General features: G+C 44.4%; 1 protein-coding gene across 46 annotated transcripts in view; it reads right to left on the minus strand.

The window, feature by feature from the left end:
- SLMAP (sarcolemma associated protein) overlaps positions 1-18,809 on the minus strand; it is a 169,138-nt gene extending 150,329 nt beyond the window's left edge. For 45 of the 46 annotated variants that reach the window (XM_051851069.3, XM_051851070.3, XM_051851060.3 and 42 more), the window contains exon 1: positions 18,595-18,809. In XM_051851069.3, the coding sequence (XP_051707029.1) occupies positions 18,595-18,792 (198 nt within the window). In that variant the 5' untranslated portion in view covers positions 18,793-18,809. The remainder of the gene's footprint in view (positions 1-18,594) is intronic. The other variant, NM_001082348.2, reaches the window with a different exon arrangement.
- Between the last annotated feature and the right edge of the window lie 1,235 nt (positions 18,810-20,044).

Genomic DNA, 20,044 nt, shown 5'->3' on the forward strand with positions numbered 1-20,044 from the left:
GGCCCAAATGTTTGGGCCCCTGTACTCCTGTGGGAGACCTGGAAGAAGTTCCTGACTCCTGGCTTCAGATAGGCTCAGCTCTGGCTGTTGTGGCCATTTGGGGAGTGAACCAGCAGATGGAAGACTTCTGCCTCTCCCTCTGTCTCTCTGTAACTCTACCTCTCAAATAAATAAACAAAATATTTTAAAAAAACAAAAATAATATTGAAAATAAGAAATCAAACTTTGGAATCTTCAAATTTTAGGTAATCATTATACTTATGAGTGTGATCATCATTTTTCCAATCATCCTAACATTAAGCCAGCATGCTAAAGCAGAGGGTAGACTACAGTCTACTCTAAGACATACCAGTATAGTTATTACAGTTATCTACACGGATTAAGGGGAAGCATATGGTCTTCCCCACAGTTACAATTCCAATATTCTTACCCCCAAGGTTTGTGCCTTAGTTTTCTAAAGCTTTCCACCCTACTGTCCCAACCCATTACCCCCAAACATTGCCTTAAATGGAATCTAACCTACTACACAGTTAATCTAGTTGTAGGGCTCCTAAACACAGAATCTCGCTTGGAGGAATCAATAATCATTTTCCTAGAGCCAACAATCTGAACCTCAGACCATGACTGGGTAATTAAGCAACTTGGTGGAGGCAAAGACTACTTCCTACCAGAAGCTGAAATGTCACATGTGGTCTGTTTTAGCTTTCTTTGAAGCTACATTATGGATCTGTAACCTAGGCTCAACCAAACACACCAGACTTGGGCTTCCCAATGGTAGGGGTGAGAGTCCTCACTGCCAGAACAGAAGGATCAGCCCCCACTTTCCAAAGCAGCAATGACAACAGTGCCAAAGGCATTATCTGAAATCCAAGGTCAGCAACACAAGTTAAGGAGGTATCTAGTGTCCAAGGGATGCAGCAGCATCTCTGCACCAGACCACTTCTATGGCATTATTTTGACTAAGGCTGCAACATCAGTCTCCAAACCTTTCAGAAATTCTGTGAGCTTGGGGCTGGCTCTGTAGCATAGTGGGTTAAGCCTCTGCCTGCAAAACCAGCATCCCATATGGGCAGTGGTTCAAGACCTGGCTGCTCCACTTCCGATCCATCTCCTTGTTAATGTGCCTAGGAAAGCAGTGGAAGATGGCCCAAGTCCATGGGCCCCTGCATCTACGTGGGAGACCTGGAAGAAGCTCCTGGCTCCTGGCTTTGGCCTGGCCCAGCTCTGGCCATTGCAGCCATTTGGAGAGTGAACCAGCAGATAGAAAATTCTCATTCATTCATTCATTCTCTCTCTTTCTTTCTCTTCCTCTTCCTCCTCTCTCTGTAATTGCCTCTCAAATAAATAAAAAGTAAATTTAAAAAAAGATTCTGTGTGCTATCTAATGACCTTTCATACTGCTGTTATGATTAAATCATCTACAGTGTCCATGGCATATAACTGAAACTCCAAACAATAAACTACTCCTCTACACTCAACTGTCTCCTGATTGTCCCTCTAGTTCTATGCCTTTTAGTGTCTACCTTTACATAACAAGGACACTTATTAGTCTCTCTCCTAAATCTTTAGAGTCTAATTCAAGTCACCCTTTCTAGACAAGCAAGCCTTCCCTACATGATCACATAGTACTCTTAATTCCATTGAGAACTTAATTCTTCTCTAATTCTTTCTAAAGGTTAGTTTTGTTTTGCTTTTTAAGGTTTATTTATTTATTTTAAAGGCAGAATTACAGGAGAGAGAGGAAGGGAGAGACAGAGAGATCTTCCATTCGCTGGTTCACTCCCCAAATGGCTGCAATGGCCCATACTGGGTCAGTATGAAGATAGGGGCCAGAAGCTTCATCTGGGTCTCCCAGGTGGGTACAGGGTCTCAAGTACTTGGGCCATCTTCTGTTGCTTTCCTAGGTACATCAGCAGGGAGCTGGATCAGAAGTGGAGCAGCTGGGACTCAAACTGGTACGCTTATGGGATGTCTGTGCTGCAGGTGGCGGCTTTACCCACGGCACCACAGCACGGGTACCTAGAGGTTAGTTTTAGCTTCTCAAACTAAATGTTCTTTGATGGCTGAAGAAACATCTTTTTTTTTTTTTTAAAGATTTATTTATTTATTTGAAAGTCAGAGTTACACAGAGAGAAGGAGAGGCAAAGAGAGAGCGAGAGGTCTTCCATTCATTGGTTCACTCCCTAATTGGCCATAACGGCCGGAGCTGAGCCAATCCGAAGCCAGGAGCCAGGAACTTCTTCCAGGTCTCCCATGTGGGTGCAGGGGCCCAAGGCCTTGGGCCAACTTCTACTGCTTTTCCAGGCCATAGCAGAGAGCTGGATTGGAAGTGGAGCAGCCACGTCTTGACCAGTGCCCATATGGGATGCCAGCATTGCAGGTGGTGGCTTTACCCGCTACACCATGGCCCAGCCCCTGAAGAAACATCTTAATACCTTCTTCATGCCCTGGGTTGCCTAAAATAGCATTATAGTTCCTTTTGCATGTTTCCTGACTGATAAGAATCTTACCTTTTATCTTACTCAACTCCTTTTTTATTTTTTTAGATTTATTTATTTATCTGAGGGGGCCAGCACTGTGGTATAGCGGGTAAAACCACTACTTGCAGTGCTGGCAACCCATATGGACTCCAATTCAAGTCCCAGCTGTTCTATTTTTTATCCAACTCTCTGTTATGGCCTGCGAAAGCAGCAAAAGATGACCCAAGTCCTTGAGCCCTGAACCCATATGGGAGACTTGGAGGAAAGCTCCTGGCTTCTAGCTTTGGGTCAACCCAGCTCCAGCCGTTGTGGTCACTTAGGGAGTGAGCCAGCGGATGGAAGATCTCTCCCTCTCTCTCTCTGCCGTTCAAATAAATAAATAAATCTTTAAGAAGAAAATATTTATTTATTTGAGACAGAGAGAGAGAGACAGAGAGAGAAAGAGAGAGAGATTCTACCTGCTGGTTTACTCCCCCAGATGGCTGCAACAACCAGGGCTGGGGCAGTACAAAACCAGGAGCTAGGAAAGTACAAAACCAGGAGCTAGGAAATTCATCCAGGTCTGCCACATGGGTGCAGGGACCCAAGGACTTGAGCCATCTGCTGCTGCTTTCCCAGGCACATTAGCAGGCAGCTGGACTGGAAGTAGAACAGCTGGAATGTGAATCAGTGCTGGGATGCCAGCACTGCAGGCCACAGCTTAAACCACTGTGCTACAGCGCCAGCCCCACTCAACTCCTTTAATTTTAAACCTTCATATAAAGAAGATCAAGTATGCTACTGATTTTTAGTATTAATTAATATTAATTAAAACACGACTTTAACACATTCAGAAAGAAGTTCACACATTTAAAAAGAATTTATGTTTAGGAGACTCTAAAGACAGATCTTCAAAGGAGAAAGCTTTTTATTTTTTTATTTATTTGACAGAGCTAGACAGTGAGAGAGAGAGACAGAGAGAAAGGTCTTCCTTCCGTTGGTTCACCCCCTAAATGGCCACTACGACCAAAGCTATGCCAATCCGAAGCCAGGAGACAGGTACTTCTTCCTGGTCACCCACGCAGGTGCAGGAGCCCAAGCACTTGGGCCATCTTCCACTGCCTTCCTGGGCCACAGCAGAGAGCTGGACTGGAAGAGGAGCAACTGGGACTAGAAACCGGTGCCCAAATGGGATGCCGGCGCGCCGCAGGCAGAGGATTAACCAAGTGAGCCACGGTGCCGGCCCAAGAGAAAGCTTTTTCAACTATGAGAAAACCCTTAGAGAAAATAAACATATAGATATCACTGTGCAAAGACATCAACTAAAACAGTAAAAAAAAAATTATTACAGCCACACGTATTAAGTAACTACCCTGTGCCTAGCATCTGAGTTCTGTATACCAGTTCTCATTCATTCTTAACAAAAGTCCTATGACTCTGCCCCCATTAGGGCCTCTGCCAGCAGTGCTTAAACACCCTAATGATTGGACAGATGCTCTTCTGACCCTCCTCAACTTTTGGGTTTATATTTCCCAGAATGCATCATTCTCTTTTAGGCTTTTCTACCTTAAACACATGTTGTTCCCTTGGGCTGGAATGCACTACTCTTATTTTTATCCAGCGAGAAAAGTCTTACTCACTCCTCAAACCGTAGCCTGAAAACAACTTTCCAAGGGCCAGCACTGTGCCCTATCAGGTTAAGCCGCTGCCTGCAGTGCTGGCATCCCATATGGGTCCCAGCTGCTCCACTTCCAATCCAGCTCTCTGCTAATGCACCTGGGAAAGCAGCAGAAGATGACCCATATGCTTGGGCCCCTGAGCCCATGTGCAAAACTGGGATAAAGCTCCTGGCTCCTGGCTTTAGTCTGGCCGAGCCCCGGCAATTGCAATCATTTGGAGAATGAACCAAGGGATGGAAGACTTTCCTCTTTCTGCCTCTGCCTCTTCTTCTCTGTAACTTCACCTTTCAAATACAATCTTTAAAAATAAACAAACAGGGCCAGCACCGTGGCTCAGTAGGCTAATCCTCCGCCTTGCGGCGCCGGCACACCGGGTTCTAGTCCCGGTCGGGGCACCAGATTCTGTCCTGGTTGCCCCTCTTCCAGTCCAGCTCTCTGCTGTGGCCCGGGAGGATGGCCCAGGTCCTTGGGCCCTGCACCCACATGGAGACCAGGAGAAGCACCTGGCTCCTGGCTTCAGATCAGCGCGCTGCGCCAGCTGCAGCGCGGCCATTGGAGGGTGAACCAACGGAAAAGGAAGACCTTTCTCTCTGTCTCTGTCTCTCTCACTGTCCACTCTGCCTGTCAAAAATAAAAATAATAATAATAATAAAACAAACAAAAAAACAAAAAACAACTTTCTCTGTAAAGCCCTCTTCATTCTACTCATATTTTCTGACCCAGTCCTGAGGGAAAAATTATACTTGTAACACTCCCTTAGTTTCTTGGAAATAATTCAGATATTTCTATCACTGCACTACTCTATATTGTAATTATATTTTACAAGATTATCTAGTGAGTACTAGAATGTATAAGACACTCAGGTAATAGTCAAAGACCAGGAATACAGAATGGCCTCACTTTAAGTTCAACTACAATTTAAATGAATATTTTCTACCATTCATTCTAATAATATTCTACTATCTATATGCCTACATATGTCACAGATTTATTGGCAAGTAAAATTAGCATCTTACCCTTCCCAAGTTCAGATCAGAATAAACTGTATCTTACAAATCATTTCTTACTTTTCACATAAAATTGGCACTACTTCAATAACACCAAAATTGTGCCTACTAACCAGTATTTCAAAAATTGGAAACATACTCTCCTCTCCACCTAGTAAATTTGCTAAAATAAAGGTCAAACTAGAGTAAGACATTAACACTAAGGAAGCAGAAAAAAAATCAAACTAAACTTTCCTTGAAAAGCTGCACTATTCCTTGCGGCGCCGGCACACCGGGTTCTAGTCCCGGTTGGGGCGCCGGATTCTGTCCCGGTTGCCCCTCTTCCAGGCCAGCTCTCTGCTATGGCCAGGGAGTGCAGTGGAGGATGGCCCAGGTGCTTGGGCCCTGCACCCCATGGGAGACCAGGAAAAGCACCTGGATCCTGGCTCCTGCCATCGGATCAGCGCGGTGCGCCAGCTGCAGCGGCGGCCATTGGAGGGTGAACCAACGGCAAAGGAAGACCTTTCTCTCTCTCTCTCTCTCTCACTGTCCACTCTGCCTGTCAAAAATTAAAAAAAAAAAAAAAAGAAAAAAAGAAAAGAAAAAGAAAAAAAAAAAAAAGAAAAGCTGCACTATTAACCCTACCCACATCTGAATACTTACTCATTTTCCTTCTTCTTCCAACACCCCAATTTGCTTTCACTAAACTATTACTCTATCTAATATTTCCTTTCTTACCAGAGATTTTTTTAGATATATTATATATATATATTATACAACTGTCTGTTTAAAGTGTATAATTCAGAGCTGTGCAACCATCACCACAGTCAATTTTTTCATTTTCATTATCCCAAAAGAAACCTGTACCTATTTAGCAGTTATTCCCTATATGCCAGGGTTCTAGAAAGGTAGAAACAATAGCATGAATACATACACACACACAGACTGGTTCAAGTGACTATGGGAACTAACAAGTTTGACTGTCCCCTACATCAGGCTGGAGACCCAGGGGAAGCACTGCTGCTGCAGTCTTGAGTCTGGTGGCTCTCTGAGGGCAGTATCCTATCTCCACAGAGAGGTCAGCCTTTTCTTTCAAGGCATTTCACTGACTGAAGGAGGGGCACTCACACACACAATGCAGCAAAATACGCTTTACTCAGTCTACTTCTTGTATAAATGTTAATCACATCTTAAAAAAATATTCATAGCAACATATAAGTTGATATTTGACCCAGAACTGGATACCACAATCTTCTTAACCCTTCAAAAATAATTAACCATCAAATTCCCGGTTATTCCAGTTCATAATAACCACTAACCTACTTTCTGTCTCCATGAATTTGCCTAGTGTACACATTTCATATAAATAGAATCACAGAATAGGTTGCCTTTGTGTTTGGCTTCTGTCACTAAGCATAGTGTTTCCTATAATGGAGCATGTATCAGTAATTTCTTCCTTTTTTATCACAAATATATTCCATTTTATAACATACAATTTTATCCATTCATCAGCTGTTTGACACTGGGCAGTTTCTGCCTTTTAGCTATTATGAATAATGCTGCTACATTTATGTGCAAGTTTTGTATGGACAGATGCTTTTGTTTCTTTTGCATATGTATCTAGGAGTTAAATTGCTGGGTCATTGATTACTCTGTAATATTCCTTTTTACTACGCAAACTTTTATTTTAAGATTTCTTTCTTTTATTTCAAAGTCAGTTACACAGAGAGAGGAGGAAAGGCAGACAGAGAAAGAGGTCTTCCACCCACTGGTTCACTCCCCAAACTTTTTAAATAAAATTTATAACTAACAAGTTATTTATTCTACAAATGTAAGTACCTTACCTATAATACAACATGACCTTATTTTCCATTCCTGAATGTTAGAAATGGAAGGAATCTTATAGCTAGTATCTAATATTATACTTAGTGATTTCGACAATTACAAGAGTTAAAGAATCAAATATATTCATTTATTCTGAATTAGTTTATTTGTGATGGGAGTAGATAACAAACATTTCATTTAAACCGAAACCTCCAGATGGCCCAATTGCTTGGGCCCCTGTACCCACATGGGAGGCCCAAAAGAAGCTCTTGGCTCCTAGCTTCGGATTGGCAAAGCTCCGGCCCTTGCGTCCATTTGAAGAGTGAATCAGCAGCTGAAGACCTCTCTGTCTTTCCCTCCCTCTGCCTTTAACTCTGCCTCTCAAATAAATAAATAAAAATCTACACACTAAGTTTAGGAATTATTCAATCCAAGAAAAAAGGGTTCTATTTAGATATATTTTGGTATCTGAACAGCAATACTTCAGTATGGTCACATGTAGAGTTTTTACTCAACTTGTAAAATTTCATATGATGGCCGGCGCCGTGGCTCACTTGGCTAATCCTCCGCCTGCGGCGCCAGCACCCCAGGTTCTAGACCTGGTTGGGCCGCCGGATTCTGTTCCAGTTGCTCCTCTTCCAGTCCAGCTCTCTGCTGTGGCCCGGGAGGGCAGTGGAGGATGGCCCAAGTGCTTGGGCTCCTGCACCCGCATGGGAGACTGGGAGGGGGGCACCTGGCTCCTGGCTTCGGATCAGCGCAACGCTGGCCATAGCGGCCATTTGGGGGGTGAACCAACGGAAGAAAGACCTTTCTCTCTGTCTCTCTCTCACTGTCTATAACTCTCTCTCTCTGTCTCTCTCTCACTGTCTAATTCTGTCTGTCAAAAAAAAAAGTCATATGATTACTAAATACTGTTTGAGGAACTGTTCATCAATTAAAACTCTAAACTGAAAACTACAAAGTATCTAAAAGTTAACACATAACAAGTCTGTATTTCATTGGATTTGTTTTTCCCACTTGATCTAATGTCCACTAAGAGGTTGGTGATGAGACTAATAATGACTAAGAATGCTAAGGTGGCAAGCAATGGAATAGTCAAGAATGCACACTCAGCACTTAGATGACTGGGGTTTGAATCCTGACTCCAAACACTATCAGTGGTACCCTGACATTCCCTCGGAGCCTCTGCTTCTTATCCATAAAATAAGGATAACAGGACAATCTATTTCAAAAGCTTGTTTTAAGGATTAAATGAGATAATATACATAAAACTCTCAGAGCACTTAGGACATGCTCAATAAATAATAGATACTAGTTTTTACAATAGTCTGCACTTTGAATTTAGAAGATATAAACACATTTCATACAAGCTGACCACACTTCACTTGAAATTATCTGACAGCTAAACAACACATTCTAAATTATTATCTAAACACTTACAAAAAAAGTAACATCAAAAAACTGTTTCTTTAGCTACATATCTAAGTAGGCAAATGCATGAAAAGCTTGGAAAATTGCTTGCCGAACTAGTAATGGTTACTTCTGTAGTGGGGAAACACAATAGGAGTTACCAGGTGCCTATGAAAAGGGGAATTTTCATTTTTTACTCTGATGCTTCAATACTGCTTAAACTGGGCTGGACTTTATGGCACGGAGGGCTAACCCATTACTTGTGAGGCTCATATCCTGTATTGGAAGACTGGTTCCAGGCCCAGCTCTTTGGCTTCCAATCCAGCTTCCTGTTAATGTGGCCTTGGAGGCAGTAAATGGTAGCCCATGTGCTTGGGCCTCTACCATCCATGTGGTAGAACCAGATGTAGCTCTGGGCTTTTGGCTTTGGTCTAGCCTAGCCCTGGCTTCTGCAGGGATTTGGGGAATGCATAGAAACTCTATCGCACTCTCCTTTCAAGTACATGAAAATAAGTAAATGCTAAAAAAAAAACTTTAAAAATTTCGCTTTAAATTTTCTGAGAACGTAGTCCTGTTATTTGTATAATGGAAAAAAAAAAAACAGTTAAGTTTGAAAGCCCATATTTGAAATTCATTTCTGTTTGGCTTGGCTAAAACAAGTCAGTATTTACAAATGTAAATTAAACAATACGTCTGAAAGCACTGAGAAAAACTTAATATAAAAAAAACTCAGTAGATTACAGCCACAACATGCAGTGCCAGCATTCCATATGGGAGCTGGTTGGAGTCCCCAGTTCCAGTCCTGGTTGCTCCACTACACTCTAACTCCCTGCTAATGAGCCTGGGAAAGCAGCAAAGGATAGTCCAAGTGGGCCTCTGCATCCACATGGGAAACCCAGAAGAAGCCCATGGCTCCTAGCTTCGGCCTGTTCCAGCCCCAGCCACTGCAGGCATTTTGGGAGTGAACCAGGGGATGGAATATCTATTTCCCTGTCTCTCTTTCTTTCTCTCTGTAACTCTGCCTTTCGGGTTGATGAACAAATCTTTCAAAAAACAAACAGAAAAACCCCTATGTGCTTAAAATTACAATCTGCCCCTAACTGTACATTTGACAAAGGAAATAATACTAATCACTAAATATTCTTATGTTTTTAAGTGCCTATATAAACTTTACTTTTTTTCTTTACGTCATTCTCTTTAAAGTATAAAAAATCTACATGGCCAAAAAAAATTTTTAAGGCTGTTTTATTTATTTGGATATCTAAATCAAAATGATTGCCTGAATGCAAACCTAAGAAAAAGTATTTTACTGTTAGGAATAGTAGAGATACAGTTTTAAAATATGTTAGCTGACGCAGAATACAATTAACTTGGGTTCTTTTTGTCTTTAAAGTCTGTAACACGACAAGCAGTTTGGTTATGCACCAAAAACAACAGTTTAAAATACCTTTCAAGATAGCAAAAGACTGGTGCTGAGGCACCACCTGTGGCACCGGCATCCCATATGGACACCGGTTCTAGTTCCAGCTGCTCTCTTCTGATCTGCTATGGCCTGAGAAAGCAATAGAAGATGGCCCAAGTCCTTGGGCCCCTGCACCCACATGGGAGACTCAGAAGAAGCTCCTGGTTCCTGGCTTTGGATAGGCCCAGCTCTAGCCACTGCAGTCATGTGGGGTGTGAACCAGCAGATGTAAGAGCTTTCTTTCTGTCTCTCTCTCACACACTGTCTGTAACTCTACCACTCAAATTAAAAAAAAAAAAAAAAAATTAGCAAAAGACAGGGGCTGGCATTTAGTGCAGCAGCAGTTAAGATGCTGCTTGAGATGTCTGCATCCCATGTCAGAGTGCCTGGGATTGAGTCCCTGCTCCACTCCTGATTCTAGCTTCCTGCTAATGTGCATGCTGGGAGGTAGCAGATGAGGGCTCAAGTACTTGGGATCCTGCGACTCCAGGGAAGGGAAAGGGGCATTGTGAGGGAAGACCAGCTTCAGTCCTGGGCTTATTGCTTCAGTAGGGCCCAGCTCTAGCTATTGCAGAGAGATGGAGAGTGAACCAACAGATGGAAAAATTTGCCTCTGTCTCTCTTTCAAATAAAAATAAATAAAAATTTCTGTAAAGAACAAATACTTACAAGTAGGGTGGGGAACAGACATTTGGTGTAGTTAAGCAGCCACCTGGGATGACTACACCCCATATCAAAGTGCCTAGGTGATGGCTCAAGTAGTTGAGTCCATGCAACCCAGGTAGGAAACCTGGATTGAGTTCCTAGCTCCTTGCTTCAGTAAGGCCCGGGCTTGGCTGGTTCACGCATTAGTAGAATGAATCAGCATATGGGATTTCTCTGGCTGTCTCTCTCTAATAAATAAAATTAATGAATTAAAATTGTGGAAAAACTAGAAGACAGGTTTTCATATCACTGTTCAATCCATAAGAACACAGTTCAGAATAAATGCCTAGTAGTTGGCTTTTAGTTCAGGGGAAAAAAATCTAGACACTAACCCCTTGAGTTACTGCTAGATGATCTTATACAGCCTCTAAACATCAAACTCTTTTTGAATAAAAGGGAGGCAAACTACAGCTATTCAACTTGCCTTCTACCAGTATTATACAGATCATATGAAATAAGAAAGCACTCTGAATACTAAAAATCCTCACAAAAAAAGAATCATTTTGTATGAGAACAGATATATATGTGATAGCTCAAAACTACTATCACCAATCACAAGGCCTTTACAATGCCAAAACACTTAGCAAAGAGTCTTGCACACTGCAAATTCTTAGTAAGTAATGATTTGTACAAAGATTACATATCTGTAATTGAGTCCATGATCTCAGATTGAGAGCTAATTTGAATGACCTTCTGACTAGGACCCACCAATAAATACAGATTGCTCCACTGTCCACATTTCACTCATTCAAACATTCCCTTGCTCTCAAGAGTTCACATCTGGCTGGGCAACAGTACATTTGCATTACAGCTATTTCATTGACTATGTCCCATAATGGAATTACATACAAATTTCTATGGGAGTACAGAGGAAGAAACCATTACTTCCTCAGTTACTGGGAAGTTTCACATTGGAATTGAGCCTCAAGGGATAAAGGACAGAGGTCATTCCAGAAGACAAAACAGCAAAAAAGGCACTTGTTTTAGGAACAGTGAGCACTGTCATATAGTCAATACACAAGAGTTTGGGGAAAATGAAGGAAAAATAGAGTAATAGAAAATGGGCTCAAACTAAAGGAAATGAAAGACAGATTTTTTTTTAATGCTATAAATGAATGAGGCAAGGACCAAGACTGCTGAGCAGGGCTGTAAACTGTTTGTCTATCCACGGTGCCAGTAAAAGAGGCAGAGGCCCAAAAGAGGAAAAGAGTTCTTAGACCATTTCAGCAGCTAATAAATGCCACAGTTTCTCTTGATTCAAGCAACTATGAGGTAATCTGCATGCATTAAGAACCAATCTCACAATTTTCTGACTTAAAACTCTAATTGACAGACACTCCCCTCCCTATTTACCAGAGACCATAGATACTAATAAGCTATAATATAAATACCACTTAAAAACTAAATAAGAGCCCAAGAAGGTAAAGAGTGAATTTAGGTGCCCATGGATTGCGGTGTCTTGGGTAAAGCTGCCACCTGTGACGCTACAATCCCATACAGGTGCCAGTTAGAGTCCCAGGTGCTTCACTTCCTATCCAGCTCCCTGTTAATATGCCTGGGAAAGCAGCACAAGATGGCCCAAGTGCCTGGGCCCCTGCATCCACGTAGCAAACCCAGAAGAAGCTCCTGCTTCTTCTTCCTGGGCTCAGCCCTAGCCACTGCAGCCATTTAGTAAGTGAACCAGAAAGTGGAAGATATCTCCATCTCTCTCTGTCTCTCTCTGTAACAATGCCTTTCAAATAAATAAAAAACAGTTAAAAAAAATAAAGAGTAAATTTAACCTAGAGAGTAAAGTCAAATAACTAAGCAGAGAGAAAAATGTCTAAAAATAAAAGATTTATCTATTTATTTGAAAGAGTTACACAGAGAGAGGAGAGGCAGAGAGAGAGACAGAGGTCTTCTATCCACTGGTTCACTCCCCAGTTGGCCGCAACAGCTGGAGCTGTGCCGATCTAAAGCCAGAAAGCCAGGATTGTCTTCCAGGACTCCCACACGGGTGCAGGGGCCCAAGAACTTGGACCATCTTCTACCCCCTTCCCAGGCCAGAGCAGAGAGCTGAATCACAAGTGGAGTGGCCCGATCTCGAACTGGTGCCCATATGAGATGCTGGCACCGCAGGCAGCGGCTCTACCCGCTATGCCACAGTGCCAGCCCTGAAAAATGTCTTAAGTATACAGATCATCCATGTTTTTAACAAACTAAAAAAACAGATTAAATATTTCATCAACTTTCCACTGTTGTGAAAAGTAACATGGAAGGAAATTAGTATATTTTCTGGATCTACAACTTGGTTTTCCACACAGGTTCCTATTAATGTCTCTTAAACAATATATGTATCAAGTAAACAATGTCCTCACAATAACTGTACCTCTTAATGACCTTTACTTCCATCAACAGAACAATTTGAGACAGGTGTTTGGTGTAGAGCACTAAGCCACCCCTTGGGATGCACATATCTAGTACTGGAATTTCTGGTTTAAGTCCCATATTCAGCTTCCAATCCAGCTTCCGGCTAATGCTCAGTCTGGGAGACAGGATATGATGGTTCAAGTGCTAGGGTCGCTTTCATCCATATGAGAGATCCAGGTGTATCTGGAGTCCTGGCGGGAGCCTGGTCCAGCTTTGCCTAATGGGGCATTCAGGGAGTAAACTAGCAGGTAGAAGATCTTTCTCTCTCGCTCTCAAAATGAAAATAAATAAGTTAAATATTTTTTAAAAAGAAAAGAAAGCTCTTCCACTTAAAAATAAGTGTACAAACCAAAATCGAAACTAAGGTTAGGTATCAGTAAAATACAAAAATAAACAAAATCAATTAATGTATAATCTGCCATCCTACCAAAAGCTGAAGCCAGTATCTTTGCAGTCTTCTTTAGAAAGGTAAAGGAGGCCTGCGCTGCAGTTCAATAGGCTAATCCTCCGCCTTGCAGCGCCGGCACACCAGGTTCTAGTCCCGGTGGGGGCATCGGATTCTGTCCCGGTTGCCCCTCTTCCAGGCCAGCTCTCTGCTGTGGCCAGGGAGTGCAGTGGAGGATGGCCCAAGTCCTTGGGCCCTACACCCCATGGGAGACCAGGATAAGTACCTGGCTCCTGCCATCGGATCAGCGCGGTGTGCCGGCCGCAGCGCGCTGGCCGCGGCAGCCATTGGAGGGTGAACCAATGGCAAAAGGAAGACCTTTTTGCAATGTCCTTGGAACACACCAAATCATTCCTGCTTCTATGCTTTTGCTTAAGCAATTCCTCCCACCTCAAGTTCCTTTCCCTAATTGACTCTATCTACATTCTGCCCTTTTTAAAAAATCCTAAAGTCTATTTCAAATTACATGTCATCTAAGAAAATGTCTCAGGCCAGCGCCGTGGCTCAATAGGCTAATCCTCCACCTTGCGGCGCCGGCACACCGGGTTCTAGTCCCGGTTGGGGCGCCGGATTCTGTCCCGGTTGCCCCTCTTCCAGGCCAGCTCTCTGCTATGGCCAGGGAGTGCAGTGGAGGATGGCCCAGGTGCTTGGGCCCTGCACCCCATGGGAGACCAGGAAAAGCACCTGGCTCCTGGCTCCTGCCATCGGATCAGCGCGGTGTGCCGGCTGCAGCGGCGGCCATTGGAGGGTGAACCAACGGCAAAGGAAGACCTTTCTCTCTCTTGTCTCTCTCTCTCACTGTCCACTCTGCCTGTCAAAAATAATAAAATAAAAAAATAAAAAAATAAAAAAATAGAAAATGTCTCATCCATGAATCTTTTCTCTATAACCTTCAATTCATACAGAATTTTTCCCACTTGCTTTAGTCCTAAATGGACAAATTAATTTAATACTTTCATCTTTTTTCAGTTTCTGGCATTTACTCATTTTCATTCCTTCTATCAACCTAGTCCTTATAAAAATTACATTTTAGGGGAGTGAATCTGTAAATGGAAGATCTCTCTCTCTCTCTCTCTCTCTCCCTCTCCCCTTCTCTCTTTAACTCTTTGAACTAAATTGATCCTTAAATTAAAAAAAAAAAAATCACATTCTATCTGAACTGTTAACAATGCCTCGGAACAGCCCAGTGGTTGGCCATTTTCCCTTGCCCAGGCCACCTTTTTTTTTTTTTTTTTTTACAGGCAGAGTGGACAGTGAGAGAGAGAGACAGAGAGAAAGGTCTTCCTTTGCCGTTGGTTCACCCTCCAATGGCCGCCGCGGCCAGCGCGCTGTGGCCAGCACACCGCGCTGATCTGATGGCAAGAGCCAGGTACTTATCCTGGTCTCCCATGGGGTGCAGGGCCCAAGGACTTGGGCCATCCTCCACTGCACTCCCTGGCCATAGCAGAAAGCTGGCCTGGAAGAGGGACAACTGGGACAGAATCCGGCGCCCCGACTGGGACTAGAACCCAGTGTGCCGGCACCGCAAGGCGGAGGATTAGCCTAGTGAGCCGCAGCGCCGGCCAGGCCACCCTTTCTTAAGGGTAGTTTTGGTACACTAGTGCTCTGCTCACAACTCTCTTTGGCCTTCCATAACCAAACGGTCCATGTCTGTAGGTTGGCACGGCACAACCTTGCACCATACTATCTACTCAGCTTTATTTACTCAACATCTACTTTATACAAAATAGTAGGCAACAGAAGACACAGTCCATCTCCTCCAGGATCTGACAATAATTTACAAAGATAAGGCACAAATATAAAAACATCACACAGAATGCCTGTTCACCCATTCATCCACAGCCATTTTCCAAAAGAACACTTCAATCCAACAAAATCAGTTTCCTTGGCATTGGGAAAACGCTAAGCTCATTCAAAAATTACCTGCTTGTTTGTTTTATTACATTCTCAACCCTCAAAACAAGCCAAAAAAAAAAAAAAAAAGAGAGAGAGAAAAGAAAATATCTATCTTTTCTTAGCTAGTACCTAAATACCCCAATTTTAAAGTTTAATTCAAACACCACTATTCTCTTGCCACCTGAATTATCTGAATCAGTTTTTCCACGTGTATAAGCACCTTCACTATCCAACACATAAGCTCCTAGAAAGAAAGAATAATTTATCAGTTTTTGCTATTTCCTCTCCCCTCACTACAAGGGTGTTCACTGAAACAGAACACCAGGAAGACTGCAAGCAGACAACTAATACTACTACAAGTGAACTACAGTGAGGCTCTGTGGTAGAATACTGTGCCAACCACTAGCCTGTCACTAGTCACCAAAACCTCAAATCAAATAGGGTCACTATCTCTTCTACGTAACTACCATATGGGCAGATTTACTTGTTCAGAGTTACCTTGAATCAATAGGATTAATGAGCATTGTATTGTCTGTCATTTAATTTTTTTTAAAGATTGATTTATTTATGTGAGAGGCAGAGTTACAGAGAGTGAGAGAAAGGCAGGGAGAGAGGTCTTGCATCAGCTGATTCACACCCCAAATGGCTACAATGGCCAGAACTGGGCCAATCTGAAACCAGGAGCCAGGAGCTTCTTCTGAGTCTCCCACACAGGTGCAGAGGCCTGTACTAACACCCTCACAAGAAATTATTTTGCAATGACTAAGAATAGCTCAGTAGTGAATGTTTAGCTGGGAACTGGATGACATGTTAAAATTTTGAATCTTCCACTGCTTTCCCAGGCCACCAGCAGGGAGCTCGATCAGAAGTAGAGCAGCCAGGACTCCAAATGGTGTCCATATGGGATGCCAGGCAGATGCTTAACCTACTACACCACAGTGCTGGCCACCTGTCATCTAATTTTAAGAATGTGGCCTCCTACAAGGGCCATCACCTAAGCAGGGCAATACTCAACTGCTACATCCCTGGGAAAATGAGTGGGAAAGAATATTAAAACCCACTTGTGGCAAACCTATAGGTTTAAGTACAATAAGATGATCCATAAAATTAGCATTGAAAAGTGATATCCTGGGAATGGCATTGTGGCACAGCAGGTTAATCTGCCCCATGCAATGATAGCATCCCATATGACCACCAGCTCAAGTTCTCATTGCTCCCCTTCCAATCCAGTTCCCTGATAATGCTCCTGGGAAAGCACCAGAAGAGAGTCCAAATATCTGGACCCCTACCACCCTAGTGAGAGACCTGATGAACCCCCTGCCTTCAGCCTGGCCCAGCCCTGATCACTGCTGCCATTTGGGGAGTGAACCAGCAGACAGACGACCTCTCGATCTACTCTCTCTCTGTAACCCTGTCTTTCAAATAAATAAATCTTTTTTAAAAAAAAGTCCTTAAAAATGAACAAACACATAAAAAAAGGCATAGCCTCATGTCCAGAGTTTCATTTTACCCAATAACGTCGGGGGGGGGGGGGGGTGAAAATGGTAGGAATAAGCCAAATCTACCCTTCAAAAATAAGTTTTTCTAAATAACAAGTTCCATTCAAAGTTTTAACATGTCATCCAATTCCCAGCTAAACATTCACTACTGATCTATTCTTAGTCACTGCAAAATAATTTCTTGTGAGGGTGTTAGTACAGGCATGGAGAACACCTTGCATGTAATCACTGTTTTTCAAGTAAGTTAAAAAAAAAGTCTCCTTTGATTGCTGAATGAATGAAAGTGAATTTATAGAGTATGTATCTATGTACTGAGAGCAAATCTGTTACCTAATTAGGTTGGACCTAACTGTTGCTGGGGGGCAGGGAGCAAAAGATGTAAAAGCTGGTTAAGGTACTAGTAACTAACCAATGTCTGAATTCAAAGACCAGAGTGATGAGCTTTATGAATATTCATTTTAAAAGAGTGTGTGTAAATTGTGAAGTCTTTGAGGCATCCAAACTTTAGCTTCCAGGGAGGTAAAAGGGTATGTTCCATACGTAAATAAGCATCTGGCATTATACAGAAAAATTAACATACTTTTCAGTCTACATCCTACACACCAGAGTAGGTTATAGGTATTATGCAAGCACACAGCACTTGGGCAATCTTTTCCTCCTTTCCTTAGAAAATAATTTATATAATAACTGTTTAATTGAGTCGCTGCAGAAGCAGCTTTGCTTCCTCTCTTGCTTTTGAGGTTCAGGCTTTTTTCACTTCAAAACACTAATCTTGAAAAAATTTTAATTCTTCTTTTAAGGAAGACTTCATCATTTATCTCAGAAAAGGGCAAAAAGTCAGGAGGCGAAACCTGAGCTATTCCTATTAGTCTTACATAACTTAAAGTTTAAATTAATTCAGTAGTTCAACTAAAACCTGTGGGTAAAGCAGAAAGATGAGCTCTTTCAGTATACTCTCCATACACACACAGTTTTTAAAACCTGAAAGACTTAGTATTTGCCTCCTGATTTCTTAATATATAAGCACACATCTATATAGTAATTTACATATCCACATAAAAATGCTAAAATTGTTACACTTAAAATGAATACCTCATTTGGGGAAGAATATAATTAACAGAATTGAACTTAATTTCAGAAAACAAATTAATTCCCTCATACTAATTTTTGAATGTCACCTCTGTAAGTATGCATTAAGTATTTAAAAAGTGCTGAAGGGAACATCAAAAAGTGATTTTTGAAAGCAACAGGTATATGTTAACTATTGCTTGTCACCTGGAAACAAAACTCTGAAACTGTGAAGTCAGTTGTCCGTGCTTTAATTGGCTTTGATTACTGCAAAGTACCACTTCAAGGGTAAATATCTATCAAAACTGTCAACAGCATTAGGTTCACACAAGCAATCCTCCTATCTAGAAAAGCCCTGATCTGAAATCCTCAGTAAAGCTGGCCACGGATCCCCTGCCTTGCTACGGGAACTGCAGCTTGCTTAATCAAGCGCCAAACTGCAAACCCACCTTCCTAAAAAGATGGCACAGCTAGTCCCAAGTCTCACTATTCAGTTTTGAGAAGCCCTGGGAACCACCACACTATCAAGATGCCATTGGCCTCCGAGGCATTTGATTACAATACCTTGTGTTTTCCATTCAACCACCTCTATTCAGTTTCCCCTAGAACCAGGCACACACAAAGTTGACTCCACCGCTTTGCTGAAAGCGATCTCTGGGGTGCAAACTCTGGGATCATGCATCCATCATGCATCCATGATGCCTCCAGGGGAGGGCAAAAGGAAAGGCAAAGCACAGGGTGTCAGACATTACCTTGCCGGTCTTGTGGTCGAACCAGACGAGAGCATGGTTCCTGGACAGCACTTTGCAGTCAAAGGTGGCATTATTCTGCGCCGGCCGGCAGCGGGCCACCGAGCGGCCGATTTTGATGGGCTCGTCCAGGTAGACATGACGCTCCTGAAACGGGTGCGAGTTCGGGCGGCAGGTGAAGATGGCCAAGGCTGACGGCATCGAGGACAGACTGGCGGTGTCTCTCCTACCAGGGACAACGAGGAGTTCCTCCAGATCCGGACTGCCCTTCACAAGCGTAGACCTCCCCCCTTATTCCCCACCCCACCCTCAAGTAATTTTTTGTTTTCAATTACAACAAACTGCGCATCGTCTAAGCATAACCAGGGCACATCAGCAGCTCCTCACTGGGGTGGGAAGGCAGCCCAGCGCAAGCCCCATGGCCTCCTTGGAAACCCAGCAGCGCCCCGATCGCAAACAGTCCCCCGCTGGCGGCTTTCAGTCCATCTTCCCTGGGAAGGAGAGGCTCAAACATCGGGCAGCTTCGGCCAAGAAAACTCCTGGAAGGCAGTTTTGGGGCTGGAGGTCTCCAAGCAGATGAGTCACACGGCGATTCCGGGGTTCTGTGTGCGATCGCGGCCGCGGTGCCCCCTCGCTGGCGGAAACGTTGCAGCACTGCAGCATGAAGGAAGGGTCCGTTCGGGGCGGCCGGCAAGGTCCTCCGGAGCCGAGGCCAGGGGCAGCCGCCGCCCGTCCGCAAGGGCCCCGGGGGAGCGGAGGCCGGCGAGGGGTCTAGGCGGCCCGCGGGACGGTCTTCATCGCCCCTGCTGCTGCTGCTGCTGCTGCACGGATGGCCCACCGGGTCCCCGGCCCCGCACGAGCTGGGGCGGCGGCGGCGGCGGCAGGGGTCGCCCGCGCCAGGCGTGGGGGCCGGCGGGGGCGCAGGCAGCGGCCGCGTCCGGACTCCCCGGCACCTGGCGGGCGTCTCCGCGACCAGGGGCGGGACCCGCTCCGCAGGCCGGTACGGACCGAGCGAGGCGCTACCCGGGCGCGGCGCGGGGCTCCCGGCTGGCGGGAAGTTGGTCCCTGGACGCCCGGGCTCCCCGGCCGCGGCTGCTCAGCACACCGGCCGCCTCCCCTCAGGGTCGTCCCCCCGAGGGTCGCATCTCAGGGACAGCAGCCGCAGAGCTCTCGGCGGACGGGGAGGTGGGGGTGGGGGGGTGGGGTGGGAGACTGGCCCGGAGGCTGAGGGAGAGGCCTGGAGGCCCCGGGCTGGGTCCGCCGCAGCCTCCACCACTCGCGGCCAGCGGGGCGAGCTCAGGCTGTGCCAGACGAGGCAGGAAACTTTCCGACCTGGTGGGGAAACATCAAAACAAACGGCCGTCAGGCGCTGGTGCCCGCCCGCCTCAGCCCTCGCCCCGCTCAGCCAACCCCCAGCTAGCCTCCGCCGCTGGCCACGACCTCGGCCGACCTC

Source organism: Oryctolagus cuniculus, chromosome 10 (genome assembly GCF_051225735.1).
Source record: "Oryctolagus cuniculus isolate XC-2025 breed Fujian yellow rabbit chromosome 10, ASM5122573v1, whole genome shotgun sequence".
NCBI classification, from domain to species: domain Eukaryota; kingdom Metazoa; phylum Chordata; class Mammalia; order Lagomorpha; family Leporidae; genus Oryctolagus; species Oryctolagus cuniculus.